This window comes from Euphorbia lathyris, chromosome 2, assembly GCF_963576675.1.
Source record: "Euphorbia lathyris chromosome 2, ddEupLath1.1, whole genome shotgun sequence".
NCBI classification, from domain to species: domain Eukaryota; kingdom Viridiplantae; phylum Streptophyta; class Magnoliopsida; order Malpighiales; family Euphorbiaceae; genus Euphorbia; species Euphorbia lathyris.
In genome coordinates, this window is record NC_088911.1 from 77,104,380 (window position 1) to 77,122,305 (window position 17,926).

Here is a 17,926-nt window from a genome sequence, read left to right on the forward strand (position 1 = left end):
ACCGGTAGGCAGTCCGGTCGAGTTTGTCTTGGTTGATGAATCCTCTAAACACCGGCGTGAACTGGCAGTGGACCGGTTCGATCGGTGGTTAAACCGAAAATCGGCCAATCCGGTTCACACTGGTTGTTACTTTAAAAAAAAAAATTAAAGAAAAAAATTTAATGGAAAAAAAAAGAAAAATAAAATTTAAGGAAAAAAATTAATGGAAAGAAAAATGAAAATAAAATTTAAGGAAAAAAATTTAATGAAAAGAAAAATAAAATTTAAGCAAAAAAAATTTAATGGAAAGTTTAAAAAAGAAACGAGATAAAATCTAGCAAAAGGAGATCGGGATTCACTTGTCCGTTTTGAGTTTATAATATATCGTTAAAAAGACCGCATTTCATAGAATACGTTTACATATTTCAAGTTATTCTAAATTCTATTTATCCGTTATATATTTAAGTCTCAAGTTGACAAAAAATAACAAACCAAAAGTTGTTTATAATTTGTTTTGGATATATAATTTTTATAAAAATAATTTTAAATTAATTATATATATTTAATATATATAAATATTATTTATTTATTTATTACATCATCCGGTTCGACCAATCCGAGCCATCCGGTCCGATCAAGTGATCCGTGATCCAGTCACCAATTCGGTTTGATGTCAGGTCCGGTTCTGATAACATGTTAAATCTCAAGTCCAATATTCAGTATTATTTATACTATATATGTAATAGCAGAAGTAGAGAGAATTTGTAAGATGTGTTTTAAAGACATTTTTGCTTAGTTGACATCGTATGAGAGAATATACAAGTTTAAATTATCTATATTAATAGTAATTAAGAAATTGAAATATCATAAATATTATTTCAGTTTTATCGTTAAAATAAATTCATTAATTACACCGTTTATACAAATTTCATCAAACAGTTTCATCACTTCAAAACCTTGAATTATAAATAGCATCTCATGTTTCATATGCCAATTGAAATATCCATCATCTTAATTTCTCAGAACTATTGTTTCATTATTAATTACTAATTCACCTTTTTGTGTTACTCTTCATTCTTTGACTTTGTCGTTTCTTCATCATTTGATGAAAATATTTATGAATTCAGGAAATTTCTATTAAAAGATGCAATTGACTTATTTTATGCTCATAATCAATCTTCTTGAAAACTGTAAGGTAGCTACTACCGGTGTGGTGATTATATTTAGTTGATTACATGCAAAATAAGACGATGAAGTGGTATATTTCCAGCCGACAGTAGTGGTAATGGAAGGGAAAAAGGAGAAGAACACACTTTTGCTATTGAGAACTCGTCTTGTTTTTCTTCTCCTTAACTTTATTCTAATGAATTTGTATTTATGATTTTCTAATTTTTGGGTGATTAATTGCGTTTGTACACTGTTACGATTTTGGATTTGTTAGATCATTTTTTGTTTGTCATTTTTCTTTTACGAATTAAAAATCTATTAAATCTAATATTTAATTATATAATTTTGAAATGTACAAATGTATTATAGTTGAAAAACTAGAAACCAACAAGAGAATCCAACAAATTTATATATACAATCAATGCTATAAATTTATTAAGAGTTATAAACACATTATTTACAGTAATTAAATGAGATGAAAATGAAAATTATGAACTATAATTTATCAAAGATGTTTCAATAATTAATTATTCATAAATAGGGTTATTAAAGATGTTTCAATAATTAAAGATGTTTTAAAGGTATTTTTGATGAGTTGTTAAAATAGTAACAAAGGGAATTGAAAAACCACACACACATATATATAAAATTTATAATAAATTGAATTCATTCCACGTATATTAGTGTTGGATCAAAATTGAAAAGTCATTTATTCATTCCTCATATTTATACTATATATAATAATAGAAGCATAGAGAAATCAACAAAAAAGAGTTTTATAGATATTTTTGATCAGTTGTCTAAATAGTAACAAAAGAAAATTGAAAAGTCATATATATATATATATATATATATATATATATATATATATTTATAATTTATAATAAATTGAAATCATTCTTCGTGTATTAGTGTTGGATCAAATTGAAAAGTCATTTATGCAGTTTAATTAAAAATAAAATAATACAATATAATAATTATATAATTTGACAAGTGAAGACTTTCACGGTGGCTACTACAATAAAAAAAAATACAATGATAAATTCAAATGATGCTATTTGACATGTGAATTTTTTTAAAAGAAAGTAAAGCTAAATGATAATACATTTTGGTGTAAGTAATGTGATCGAAAACCAAGAATTGCAATTCCAATATATAATTTAATAGTAAAATAACAATGCTTTGTCATTCAATATTAAAAAAATTATAAGGATATGCATATTTTTCACAACCGCAGATATGAGCTCAAGATAGTAGTTTAAGATTTAAGTGATTCTATACGTTTGTACTTTTCGACAGAAAAATTATACAAAGTTTTTTTTATAAACAATTACTTTTTAAAATTTAAAATTATTTTAAAATAAAATATTAATATTATTATATACATATGGTATATAATTAAAAAAATATTAAATTTATATACAAATAATTTATTGACCCACGTAACGCGCAGACACATAACTAGTTTTTATAAAACTCAAACTCACCTTAGAAACAAGAGCAAGTCTAGCGAGTTGTTACTTTGTTGTTGCTTTCATGAATTGGAAACAATAATCCACTAAAGCATGTGTTACCTTTTTTTTTTGACAGCAAAGTAAATACTCTTTATTGATTATCAGAAGTTAAAGCATTACAGATAAACTCCGGGGGGTTATGTCTCCATACCCCACTGTCAGACTCAGAACTCGAAGCCCTAGCTAGTAAGTGAGCTATCTTATTCGCTGACCTTCTCACAAAGGAGAATGATAAAATACCTAGCTCATTAAACAGAGCTTTACAGTCTTCAACTATAATGCCAAAAGGGGAAACTAGTTCGCTGGTCCCAGTGACTGCTAGTACCATGAGCTGAGAATCCGTTTCCAGATGAACATTGTGCATCTCCTCCTTCTTCAACCAACTGAGCGCTTCCCGATAACTCATTGCCTCTGCAATCAGCGGGTCCTGACAGAACCCGAGCTGTCCGTTACTGGCTGCAATGAAGTCGCCCCTATCATTCCGAACTACAAAGCCAAACCCTGCTCTCCCTGAACCTGCAAATAGTGTTGCATCCATATTTAGCTTAACAGTATCTTGTTCCGGGCGTTGCCATACCTGACCAGTTTCCACCGGACGGCCTGCGTTTGCTGTCATTTGAGCAAGCTGCCATCGCGATAAAAACGCTTCCGCACTACTGAATGTAATCGCCGGTGGTTGACGTTTTCCTTCCCACACGACATTGTTCCTGTCGTTCTAAATCGCCCAGCATAACATTGCTGTCATCTCCACTGTATTCTTATTAAACTTATTTTTAATGAAGCTCCAGAACTCACCAATATTTTCAGCACTGCTGCATAAGTTACCGTGATTTAATAATCGACATACCTGACGGGCTTCTGGACAGGCTACCAGCGCATGGAATATGGTTTCGTCGCCCGCATTGCACCTTGGGCAGTTCAGATTCGTTTCAACATGTTTTTTAGACAGCTCAACCTTTGTGGGTAGGCAACGAGCTATTGCTCTCCACATTAGGTGCCTGACCTTTGGTGGGACGTGAGAATTCCATATAGTGGCCCAGATATCTATTGCGCCATCCCCCTGGTTACTAGCTTGATCGTATTGCAAGAACCTGTACCCACTTCTAACTGAATAGGTTCCGTTCCTCTCCAGCTTCCATGACCATCTATCCTTAACTTCCCTCTGACTCAACACGACTTTTGCAACTAGCATTCTGTCTCTGTTCGATAGGAGTGCGTGTAATTTAGCCTGATCCCACTCTCCTTGCGGGCTAACTCTTAGCGATGCCACTTTGTCATCCTCTCCTCCCGGGGGTGCGATACTATCAATGTAAGGGTTAATGTCATCAGGCAGCCAGGGGTCATTCCATATATTTACTTCCTTCCCTGACCCAATAAGTATTCGGCTCTGCGATTTTAGTAAAGGAAGTGCAGCTACTATGCTTCTCCAAACATAACTTGGGTTGGCTTTGATTTCGGCCTCTAGTATGGAGGTATAGGGAAAATAGCGGGCTTTGAATATTCTAGCAACCATAGAATTTGGATAGACCAGCATACGCCAAGCTTGTTTTGCCAGAAAAGCGATATTAAATCTGTGCAATTTTTTGAAACCCATTCCGCCATGTTGTTTTGGCTCGCAGAGTTTATCCCAAGACCTCCAGTGTATCTTTTTCCCGTTTCCATCCTCGGATCCCCACCAGAAGGAGTTTAAGAGTTTTTCAAGATCGTTGCAAAGTGTATTCGGTATAAGGAACATACTCATTATATAGGAAGGCAATGACTGTAGAACAAATTTAATTAATATTTCCTTTCCCGATTTAGACAAGAATCTAGTCTTCCAGCTGCTTATTCTTTTCCTGACCATTGTCTCGATATAATCAAACACTTCTCTTTTATTTCTGCCAATTAAGGAAGGAAGCCCAAGATACTTACCCGGACTCTGAACTATTCCCACATTTAGATTGGCTCCGATGCTCACCTTTACGTCTGTTGGTACATTCTTGCTAAAATGGAGGGATGATTTGTTGAGATTGATTTTCTGACCTGAGGCTTCCTCGTACTGTTTGAGGCATTGTCTTATAGCTTCACATTCTATCATGGTTGCTCTGAAAAATAAATAACTGTCATCTGCAAAGAAAAGGTGGGTTACCGCTGGTGCCTGTGGTGCCACCGTGCAACCATGAATCCTACCGCTTGCTTCTAGATATGATAGGGATGCTGATAGGCCCTCTGCACAAATTAGGAATAGGTAGGGTGAGATTGGGTCACCCTGCCTTAATCCTCTCTGGGGGATGATAGGACCAACTGTATATGTTCCGTTGACAATATTGTACTTAGCTTTATTGACACATTGCATGATTAACTGGACCCATACAGGAGAGAAGCCTAACTTAAGCATCATTTTTTCCAGAAAAACCCACTCTACTCTGTCGTATGCTTTAGCCATGTCTAGTTTCAGTGAAGCGTAGCCAACTTTTCCTTGGGTTTTCCTGTTTAGAAAGTGATTTACCTCAAAAGCCATCATCACATTATCCGTTATCAGTCTTCCTGGGATGAAGGCGCTCTGCTGTTCCGATATTATCTTTGGGAGGACTACCTTGAGTCTGTTTGCCAGGATTTTTGAAAGGATCTTGTATATCACATTGCATAGTGCAATTGGACGCAGATCAGAAGCAAACTCTGGGAGTGATTTCTTTAGGATAAGAACCAGTGTTGTCTCATTTATTTCATCGGGGATTTTGCCGGAGTTAAGCCACTGTAAACACGATTCTGTCACCTTATCACCCACAACACCCCAAAATTTTTGGTAGAAACACGGATTAAAACCGTCTGGTCCCGGGCTCTTCTCCGGGTGCATTGAGAAGACCGCTGCTTTTACTTCATCAGGGCTGAACGGTCTTAACAGGTCGACGTTGTCTTCGGCAGTTATCTTGCAGGAGATTTTAGACATAATAGGATCAGAGAAGCTCTGCTCGGAGGTGAAAATTCCATTGAAGTAACTGGATAAGGTTTCTTCGAGTCCTGACCCCCAATCGCACCACTCACCATCCTCGCCTTTTAGTCTACTCAGGGAGTTCTTCTTTCTCCTTGCAGTTGTCGCTTTGTGGAAATAATTTGAGTTTAGGTCTCCCCCTTTTAGCCATAACTGTTTTGCACGCTGTCCCCAATAGTTTTCATTCTGCAACAGTAGTGTGTCTAATTCCTTTTTCGCTGATTTATACTCCTGAACCGATTCTGCGTCATTTCTGGTTTTTGATCTGCGGATGACTGTCTTACAGGCTTCTGTTCTCATTCTGTGCTGAGTTCTAAGCCTGTCGCCCCAACATATCAGTTCTGCACCACATAACTTCAGCCTATTCAGAAGGGGCATTTCGCTTTCTTCCTACCAGCTTGAGATAACTTTGTCTTTACAATCACTTTCAAGTAACCACGCATTTTCAAATCTGAAACAGCGTCGTATAGGTTCCATATTCTGCCGTAGTGATAAGAAAAGGGCCGTATGATCCGAACATGTGACCTCCTCATTTATTAGCTTTGCCTCTGTGAATCTGTTTCTCCAAGATGTGTTTGCAAGCGCTCTATCCAGCCGTTCTTCAATTAGATTGCCAGCTTCCCGACCCCTTTCCCAGGTAAAAGGATAACCCATCATTCTGATATCAGTTAAGCCACTAACTTCAATTGCTGAATTAAACCCTCTCAATAGTGCCAGGTTATGTCTTGCTCCACCCGATTTTTCTGTTTGGGATCGTATATCATTAAAATCCCCGATGATAATCCACGGAAGGTGGGAGAGTGTTGATAGGTGATGAATTAGATCCCATGATTCCTGTCTTCGAGTTCTTTTCGGATAGCCATAATAACCCGTTAGTCTCCATGGGGCCAGACTTTGAAGGCTTATTTCAACATCGATGAAACTCCGCGAGGAGCAGAGTAATTTGACTGAGCCTTTTTGTTTCCAGAAGAGGGCTAGTCCTCCCCCGTAGTTGACGGCTTCCACTGTGAAGACCCCCTCGTATCCTAGTTTCTTCCTTATTGCTTCCACTTTTAACTGACTACATTTAACCTCACTTAAAAACACAAATTCGGGCTTCGTTTTGGACACTAAGTCCTTCAGCATTCGAACTGTTCGAGGATTGCCCGCCCCTCGATAGTTCCAACTTAGAGTGCTCATAGTCCATGGCGGGCCTGGACACCAGGACCCACCTCTTGATCATTCATTGTGTGTGCGGATTGGTTCTCTCCTCTGCTCTGGTTTGAAGGTTCCAGCAGCTCCTCATCCATATCAGTGCTTTGATTAGTTGGATCCTCCTGCCTTCTTTTCTTTGTTTCAGGGATAGTGATTCCCCTCAAGCTGGTATCCGTTTCTGTACTGCCAGTGTGAAACATTTGGATTGAAGTAGCTCTTAGATTACCGTTCTTTGAAATTTGAGCAGTAATTGATAGGTCCTGCACTTTCGGAGGACTTGACAGTAAATGCTTTGATTTTAACTGTTGTGCCGCTCTCCATGTTAATGCTCTGAGAGAAATAGAATAAGCCCTCTCCGCTTTATCTGGGTCAGGAACATCAAGCAGGTGCTCACAAAATTTATCCGAATGACCAATCAAACCACAGAAAAGCAAAAGGTCGGCAATCGTTCGTATCGAAAGCAGACCTAGTGAAACTCTCCACTTGCTTTACAAATCTTCAGCTTCCTTTTTAGAGGTTGAAACACATTTACTGTTGTCCTTATTCGCATATAAGTTCTTCCAATTCCAGTAAAATTATTTGGGTCGGATTCTACGAAGCTTCCAAGAAAATTCCCAATATAAACCGCTACTCTCTCCGACATAAAACCAAGAGGGATGTCGTGTACCTGTACCCAGAAATCCGTACTGTATAGTTCTATTGATTTCGGCTCCTGATTCTGCTCTAGTGGCGCCAATAACAGCAGTTGCTGCTCGAAAGTCCAGGGCCCTCCCTTCAGTACTCTGTCACGTTTAAGGGGATGATAGAACTCAAATTGATAGGAATTTGGACCGAGTTCCATCACACAGATTCCTCTGGAGGGGCTCCATAGGTCGGCAAGGACGTTTTTCATAAAGTGGGTTTTGATGCTTCGAGTCGTGACAAACGACCCTATTAGGCTCCAGGACGTCGGGCGAGGTGGCGGTGGTATGTCTTCGTTCTGCAAGATCAATCCTGCGGCTGCTTCATCTTCTAGTGTAATGCTGTGAATGGTATCTGTTAGTTTCTCCATAGCTGCTTGCTGCGCGAACTCGGGGTTTTAGGGTTTAAGTGGGTCGGCGATTTTGCTCCTCAAAAGGGAGAGATTCTAATTTTCTTGTCTTCCTTTCGTTTAAACAAGCATGTGTTACCTTATTATTAACAAAACAAATAATTTACTTTTTTATTGTTGTATTTCTCCTTAAAATGTCACAATTAATGTTTTAAATTTTTAAATTTTATTTTATTTCTTTAGTTTTTGTTTTTGTTTTAATTTTTATTGTTTCAATTTCTACTCATTTCCGTCAATTATTTTTCAACAGGTTTGGGGTTTATTTTAATTCTTTTAATTTAAAAACATTTTGCATTTCACCAATATTATTTTTCTAATTAATTTTGGGTCAAATTTAATTTTTTTAATTTAAAAATGTTTTGCATTCTACCAAGATTTTTTTTTCTAATTAATTCTTTTTTTCATTTTTATATTTTTTAGTCCATTAATCAATTAATGATTTTTTTTATAGTTTATCCGATTTCTTGTTTCGAAACTCGTCAGAAACTCTTTAAGTAAACCCTCTCTCAATTAAAGTTTTCTGCATACGCTATAATTTGAGATCTAACTTAAACGACTTGATACCCTTAACCACTCAAGACAACCTTAATTGTGAATAATATTTATTTATTTAATAATAGTTATTTATTTATTAATTTTAGTAAAATAATAATACGTATTGAATTAAATATTTTATTGAATAAATAATTTTTCTGGGATTAATAATAAGTATTGAATTAATTATTTTATTGGGTAAAAGATTATTAATGATGTGTTAATTGAGTAAATGTACAGTGTTGTATGACAAGTGGGTCCTACCAAAATTGAAGGTAACAAGTCTTTCTAGTGGTATATGATTAGAGAGTATTATTTTTTATGATGTGGAAGTGACAACAAAGTTTGTTACTTAGCACTATGGATGTTCTAAGCAATCTTTCACCATGAGCGGATATAATGTCAATTTTACTCATCTGGCTTGTTGTATAGGGCTGCGTGGTCCGAATAGATACCCAGACCCATGAACACATCCATTACTTTGCTCGTTTAGCTACGTAAAAGACTATAAATTAATATTTTATCAATTAGGACATTTTCATAAAATGGAAATTGAAAGTTATATGTTAAATATTTCGTATATCCTTTGCACATTGAAAAAAAAAACTGAAATATGTTTATAGAAGAAATTTACGATTTAAAATTGAAAACAATTATTGATCATTACAATTATTGTTCCGAGTAATGATCGGAGAGATCAAGCAGCCAACCTCCCATAAAAGTGCTTACTTCATGTCGGATTCATTCAATATTTAATTGAACTCCATTTGGATTAAGTTTTAAAGAATTTTGCTGTTATTCGATTTCGTCACTTATAATAATTCGTTTCGTCACTTATAATAATAGTACTTGTTATCATAATTACTTACTGAATTTGATTTATAGCATCTTCAAAAGTCTATTTAAAAATAACCAAATAAAAAATGAATTAAGAAAAAATGAAGAGAGACATAGAAAGCATGGAGAAATTCTCAGTGATTTGAAGAACAATTAAGAGACTTTTTAAAAGCTGATTTTTAACACTTTCTCCTCAAATTTTAATTTAAGGAGCCAAACTAAAATACTGTTGAATATGCTTTTTAAATGCATACAAGCTGATTGACTTCCATATTCAGTTTACAAAACTGAATAAGGCCGAGATAATGAATCCACCATTCACAGCATAGCTCCATAGAAAGTAAGGAGACAAACCACAAATTGCTCAAACAGAAATTCTATTAAAAGACAAAATGAAACGTATAATGAGCCTCAATCAGGCTGTGCAATCATAAATATCCCATCCCATGAATAAACTATCCATCTAACAACTCCAAAAATGAAAAAGAAAACTACAAAGTTGGGTTATCTTATCTAATAGATAACTGAATAAACATCCATAAACATGATATGTGCAGCCACTTCTCCCCCAGTAAAATTATGAGCAGATTCTGCAAACATAATCCTTGTAAATATTCATTCTTTCACACGCTTAACCCACTTTAGCTTTTGGGGCCTTTTTCTTCATTTGTCTCTTTGGAATCAAATTTTTCAATCCAATGAAGTAAAGCAGTGCTCCCAATAGAGCAACACTCTGCAAATCAAGTATATGATAATCAACAAATGCAAAAATATGAAAAAGGACAGACGAAGAAAAAAAGGACATGTTCAAAATAATACCTGCAAGAATTCATTTAAGAGAACACCAAAAACAGGCTCACTGCGATCATAATTGTAGAAGTCGTACAGGAGTGGAGACGTAACAGCCAAGTAGAAAAGCTAAAAGGAAAAAAATTGAAATTTACTTCAACAAATATATGAATCAAAACCACGTACTAGATGACATTCAAGGCAGTCTCTTTTTAAGAAGTAAAGACAAACTAAACGAAGATCCAAAAGGAAAGTTAAGCCTAACCAGAAGATAAGCACCAAATGGAGTGCCAAATACAAAGAGAAAGCCTCCAAGACCCTTTAGGGCAATAAAAGCTGCAACGAGATTTCTAGGCTGCACAAAATGCATCCAGATGAGGAAACAAGTCAATAAACATATAAAGGAGATTGTTGCAATCTGCAATCCTTGCACGACAAGTTAAGAGAAAATGATCTTACATCAATATGTGGGATTGCCACACCCAACTTGTCAGAGAGGTGGCTCCTAATAATTGCAAGCTTGGGTATCAGCTCCTTTGCAGCAGGACCACCATCCTCGCCAAATTCATTGAACCTAAAGCAACACAAAATTTGTCAATACAAACCATCATATTTAACGTCAGAATAAATAGTTAACTGCTTCACTGAAACAATAGATTTTTGAAATGAAAAATAGTAAACATCAGTTTTCCATATGAAACATGCACCAGTTTTAGTTAAAAACCTAAAGGCTATCATCATCTAAACAATAAAGCACAGGAGAACAAAAAAGAAGAAGTAAAAAACAGACAAACCATTACATGGTGTTGGGGTAAATTACACCCATGGCCACTAAACTTTACTCATTTTCACGGTACAGCCACTAAACTTCAACATGTAACATAAAAGTCATTCAACTTTACACTTCCTAACATTATTATGGCCACTAAACTTCAAATAACGCCTCAAAATAAGGGTTCACAACCCCAAAATGGAAACGTCAAAGAATTAAAGTTCTTTAGAACCACATTTAACATGAAACCACATTTTTTATTTTACAAAATCACCATTTCTAGAGCTTTCTCTCTCTAAACATTCAAGTTCTCTACTAATCAACAACACATAAATGACCTCAAAACGAAAAAGTTGAAAAATTAAAGTTGCTTAAAATATCATCAATTCTTGGAATTTTCTATTTTTAGGTCATCAACGGCCATTTTGAGGCCTTGATTAAAGTTTAGTGGTCATAATGTTAGAAAGTGTAAAGTTAGTGATTTTTATGTTAGGTTTTGAAGTTTGGTGGCCATAATGTTAGTTAAAGCAAAGTTCAGTGGCCATGGTGTAATTTAAATTTACCCCATGGTGTTGATTTTGGTGATCAAGCATGGCATTCTAAGATAAACTATCATTGCATTTCATGTTGCTCATCTTAAAAGTTATAAGCAGTTTCTAAGGTAGAACTCTTCAAATTACACAGAAGCTACTTTGAGATAGCGAGTAACTCAAAATAGTGCGACATAATTACTCCTACAAATTGCTCACATGCTGCCTTTGATGCCAAACTGTACATGTACAATTATGACGAAATATATGCATCTAATCGTTTAAATTCAAATCGAAAATTTACTGCACCAATATTGCAAACATCACAACAATCAGATCACAAATGACTAGCCAAAACCGCTCAATCAAGCTTACCCTAATCTTGAAATGAACTAATAACTATACTAGTCTTGATACATTCATACCCATCATTTAGCGAATCTGACATTAAACTTGAACCTTAAATATATAAATACAAACCAAGCGTAAAGTGACCTTGCAAAATTTTCCCTCATACACGAGAAAACCCCCCATTTCATCGTCAAATCATATCGATAGAACTCGGTATCATTGCAAACACATCAGAAATTAACAATGCCTCAGCACTACCCTACAAGTTAACCAATATAATATAATCCCACAAAACCATGGTAGAGTGCAGAAAACCAAATCTATCGCAAGTAATTTGTTCAGTAAAAAAAAAAAAGCAGAATCACAAGGGCAGACCACAGCATAAAATAGCAAGACGCGCGGATCTAAAAGGACGTAAATTCTCATCTTATAAGAAAAGTAAGAATATAGGATAGATCTAATTAAGAAGAAATGAAATAGAAAAACAGAGGGAGAAAAGGAAGTAGTAAAATACATTTGCCAAGCGGAGAGGATGAAGAGAGAGGCGAAAAGGACTCTGCCAAGGAAAGAGAAAAACCCCATTTCAAGCTTGAAGAAGAAGTGGGTTTTTCAAATCTGGGTATTGCTCTCTCCTGTTGATTAGAAAAATGAAGTACAGGACCGAGACGAGAGCAGAAGGAAAGAAGGAGGGTGATCGTTGAATGTTGAATTTATGGGTTAATTCAATCGTCAGTGAGTGGAGTCAGTAAGTAGGGCACAAACAGGACAAGATCGACGGCGAATACTTTAATTATAATACTCCACGCAAATACTTCTGTTATTAATATTTTATTATTTTTAATATTATTTTGAATCCGATCGAGAATATGATAAGTCCATAGTTCTTGTTATAGGTCTCATGTTTGTGGTTCAATTACCGGCAGGCCACCATTTATTGGGTATGTAAAATGAATAATGAATAAAGCAGGGGTGTTCAACAACCGAACCGACTGAATTGATGAATTTCGATTTTTCGGTTTCGATTTTATTTTTTTTATATTTCGTAATTTCAGTCGGTTCAATTTTTAAACTAAAATTATCGAATTAACCAAACCGATCGATATTAATTAATTTTAATTAGAAAATATGATAACTTATTCTAAGAGATAAGATAAGTCATGTAATACCTTTGTTTTTTTTCAACAAAGATTATCATATATAAAAACTGAGCAAGAACAAATTACACATAAAACATACTACTACTCATGAACCAATTAGTAGCAGTCAAATTATCAGAACAAAAAACATTAGAAATCAAGGCCTTTGTAGCTAAAATATGAGATGTCCAATTGCAATCTCTTCCAGCAAAAGTAAAAGAAATAGAATAAAATCATTTTGAAAGAAGCAATATATCATCAATAATCACTCTAATATTCGCATTGATGTTTGTAGCAGAATTGTTGATGGCATTAATCACAACCAAGGAATCACCTTCAAAAATAGCAAAAATGATCCATTTTCAATTCCAAAAAGAACATCATCTCTCATTTCCAGAGCTTCAGTGACAAGACTAGACTGTGAGGGAAAGTAACGTTTATAAGGGCAACCAAGAACAAAGCCATTATGATCTCTAGCAATAATCCCACCACCACCAGTAGAAGTGTGACTAACAAAACTCCCATCAACATTAATCTTAACCCATCCAATACGAGGTTTAGACCAAGAAAGAAATTGTTGAGAACGAGTTCGACCAGGAGGGGGTGATACTACTACTTTAGGCTCTGATTGGATGAGAGGTTTTGAAGGGTAATTAAAGGGAGGGTAGGGAAGGGGAAGGAGGGGGGAGAGAGGGTATTACCATTACCCTTATTTGGGAGAAAGGGAATGGTTCATCAAAACCCTTACAAACCCACCGATTTGGTGGGTTGAAAATCTATTAAAATCTTATTGACTTTGAACCCTTCAAAACCCTTCATTAACCCTTCAAAACCCTTACCTTCATATTTTTTAATCTTCCAAACAAGGGTTTCCACTAACCCTTCCCTACCATCCCTTTAATTACCCTTCAAAACCTCTCATCCAAATAAGCAGAAGCAGAAGCATAATTCCCCCATTCCGAGCACAAAAAAACGCTTTCTCAACAATTTTTACCGTGTTCCAAAGCTTTTGGTTAAAAACCAAGTCATTTCTAGCTTTCCAAATTCCCACAAAATAAAGCATGTCATGGAAGTAGAATTCTCAACAAGAGGAAAAGAGTCCAGACCAAGAAGAAGATTAATCCAAAGAAAATTGAATGAATTACCAAGAAGAGCATCAGACCTGAGCATTAAGGGAGAGATGAGCCAAACTGATTTAGCCATTCGACATTTAAAGAAGAGATGGATTGCATCCTCAGTTGAAGAGCAGAAGCAGCAAATATTTAACATAACAATGCCTATCAAGATAAGATTATCCACAATAGGTAATCGGTTAGAGATAAGACGCCATAAGAAAATCTTAACTTTATTTGGAACATCAATATTCCAGACCCTTATCCATTGTGAGTCAGAAAGAGAAGCAGCAGAAAACCTAGAATTATTGGAGGAGCTTCGAAGGAAATTTTGAGATGCACGATAGCCTAACTTAACAAAAAACTCACCTGATTTTGAGAAGTCCTAGAGAAGGTAGTCAGCAGCATTGGTGAGGCTGTTGGGGTTTAGTGTCCTATAGACAATTGTTCTAGGATACAAACTTAATGTAAATGAATTGTTCTTTATATCATTTGTTTAATGAGATATATGTTTTATAACTATATAAAGGCAATCCCTTTTAAGCACTAAATAAAGTCTAATAAAAGGAAATCTGTAAGTTTATTTAAAGTGATTATAAAGTGTTCATACAAGCATGAAGTGAGACAAAACTTTATAGTAAACTGATAAACTTAAAACCACCCCAAGTCAAGTGATATGTTTGGGATTGACATATCACTGTTGAGACTTGTATGTAACAATGTCTTCTGTCCGACAGAAAGCTGATCTCACAAGCTTCATATATACAGATATCTGGACAGTTACATAGATCCGATGAAACGTTGTTCATTAGGATTGAGGATCCGATTTGAGATAACAGGATGGGTAGATTCATCCTTGTCACCTGTTCATCTCATTGGTATTAATAGGTATAACTAATCCTCAGACTCAAAGGAATATTAATTGGTATTCTGGATTACGGAATGTGATCTTTGACTCTGGTGTAACACGATCCTTAACAGAGATGACTCTAGGGTGTGAACAGTAGACGTTGGGTATCACAGGAAGTAATTGCGGAGTCGTTATATATTGGATTGAGCATTTATCACTCCCGATAAATGGGAGATACATCCATGGATCGCGTGTGGAAGACTCGACTCTAAATCTTTGCAAGGTGATAGCTTAAGAGTAAGAAATACAGATTTCACTTAACCTATCTTTTTGAGTTGACTCGGCCTGTACAAGTAAAACGAACGTTTCGCTATATGTGACTTGACATCACCCATAGTCATAAGATCCAGTTCAAGGATGTAGTTGATAAAGGATCGAATTATACTATAACTAATACGGAAAGGTTAACGACAGAATCAACCTGTCTTCTTATAGCTCTGGGGGAATGATTACGGACTTGCTAATCACATACTCTGTACATCATTCCGTTATGCAAAGATTAAATATAATTTTTTGAAAATTAATTTAATAACATTGCATACGGCTAGAAGCAATAAGAACCTAATGGATCACACATAAGACTTGGAACCTAAAAGAGAGATAGATGTTAATTAATTGATAGAAGCCCAATTGAGCCCAATAAGACCCATGGACATAAGGGGGTCGAAATTCATGTAGTGATATACATGAATAATTAATTTGATTTTGTTAATCCTAATTAGATTAGGAATATGAATTAAATTAATTAAGAGATAATTAAGTTAGGAGTTTTAATTAGATTAATATACTCCTATTATTATCCAATAAAGTTATTATTATTATCTTTAATATATTAGATATATAGTGAGATAATAATTAAGAATTCTATTCCGAATGGAATTCCTATTCAGTAACCTAATTCTATCTAACTAGGGATTAGATACAAGAGATTATAAATACCCCTTCCCTTGAGATTTTCGATATCCAAGCAAGCCATACCCTACTTGTGATTTTCGAAATTCACCTAGTCCAAGAGAGAGAAAATTCGACACCCCTAGTTCGAGGACGAGATTTCTCTACGGCTTGGTTTGATCAATTGATTTTCATCTATTTCTTTTATCCTTGATCTTGTGTTGATTAATTAGAGGCAATCTACTTTGGTTGCTATTCAACGGTTGATTCTAAATTAATCTTCCCGTGTTTTATTTCATGTTTGGGAACTCGAAGAAGAAAAACAAACAAAAGGGAGAAATTCGTTTTACTACTCCTACATCAGGTCAGTTCACGATTTCGCGGATTCCCGGAGATTGAACCGTCGGATCGTCGCGATTTTTGGACAGGAGCTTCTAGACATATTCTTCCACGTTTCCACCAAAGGGATTGTCGTTCGGAGGTCTGGAAGGTCTGTTTCGGATAGGGGAAGATTGGTAGACAGTTTCTATCTCTTTTGAAGTTGTGGGCACTTCGTTTGCAACGGTAGATAGAACTTCTAAAAGGTATTTCTTCTTATCATTCTTTATATGAAATAACGGTTAACGGATCTTGTGGTTAAATGGAAATAGATTAAATTTTTTATATTTCCGCTGCTATACCTTAGCCTAATTTCCAACAGAGGCTTTTAGGGATTCCCAAAACACCATTAACATCATCAGAATGGCACCAATTTCTCATAAGGGACTCATCCCAACATCCAGATTGAACATTAATAAGCTCATGAACTCGAATGATAGGAGGAGACTCATTGCTTTTGGCTCTCACTTTGAAGGAAGGGGTAGAAGGTACCCAACGATCCTGAAAATAGTAAATAGAACGACCATTACCAACCTGCCACTTGAGACCTAGTTTCAGAACTGAAATTCCATGAAGGATGCTTCTCTAACCCCAAGATGGATTAGAAAGTCATTGAAAGGAAAATATTTGGCCCTGAGGAGAGAAGACAAAAGAGAATTGGGACGTTTAATGATTCACCAACCTTACTTTGAAAGCAGGGACAGATTAAAAGCTGTCAAGTCTCTGAAGTCAAGTCCACCTTCCAATTTATTTTTGCACATATCCTTCTATGAAAACGAATTCCGTTTATCCATATCTTCACATCTGTTGACTAATTAGATATTAGGTAATTAGCTTTATAATTTTTGAAAGTAGATTTATAATGCATCGGAATTGTATTAGTCATGGTAGGAAATGATTGCTAAATTGTTTTTATCATTTTTTTATGCTTTTCGTTTTATGCACATATACCTATATTTTTTGAAAATTAAATAACTTAGCAGATTAAATTAATAGTTAAACTCAATAACTTATCTATTCTTTTTGGGGAAAAGTATAAAAATAAACCTCGTGGTTACACATGTTTTCGATCGGCACCCTTGTGGTTTAAAAATTTACAAACTGGTATTTTTAGGTTCATTCCGTTAGCAAACACATGCCAAATTGACAAACGGTGTTTAAAAAAGTCAAAAGTCAAAAGAAAAAGAGTTAATTTTATCCTTATATTTATTTATTTTATAAAATTAACCCCCCTTATTATCTAATTATCACAAACAAATCTCAAAATAAAAAATAAAAATCGATTACACCATCTTCTCCATCTCTTTTTAATTTATTTTTTTCTTCTTCTTTCTCTCTTCTTTCTCCTCTTTGTTAATTTTTCTCTCTCTAAAATCATACATGTTGTTGAAATTAAAACCAACAAAAAAATCTTGAGACTTCAGTATAAAGATGTTTTATAGTTTAATTTTTTTTTAAATATTCTTTAAATTTTTTTTGTAAATATTAATAAAAAAACAAGAGAGACCACACTTTTTAAATAAATTATGGTAGAATTAAAGTAATGATTAATTAAGAATCCATAATAAATAAAAAAGTTGAAGCTAAACAACATGAGAATTAGAGAGGGAATGGCGACAATTAGGGTAAGAAGAGTGTGATAAAAGCCAAGTATCAATACATCTCACATTAAATCCATGCTTGCATTTTGGAAGAATACGAACCTTTTCTTTATAACAAATTCCCCTAAGAAAATTGCGCATTCTGTTCCCGATATATTTACTCCGTTTCC

The 17,926-nt window shown here is 34.9% G+C and overlaps 1 protein-coding gene across 1 annotated transcript; it reads right to left on the minus strand.

Moving 5' to 3' along the window:
- Nucleotides 1–9,644: 9,644 nt before the first annotated feature.
- Nucleotides 9,645–12,519, minus strand: LOC136218665 (uncharacterized). The gene is made up of 5 exons (XM_066005697.1): nt 12,243–12,519; nt 10,535–10,649; nt 10,341–10,430; nt 10,106–10,204; nt 9,645–10,019 (listed from the first exon to the last, which is right to left on the minus strand). The coding sequence occupies exons 1-5, from the start codon at nt 12,308–12,310 to the stop codon at nt 9,918–9,920; spliced, it is 474 nt and encodes a 157-aa protein (XP_065861769.1). The 5' UTR covers nt 12,311–12,519; the 3' UTR covers nt 9,645–9,917.
- Between the last annotated feature and the right edge of the window lie 5,407 nt (nt 12,520–17,926).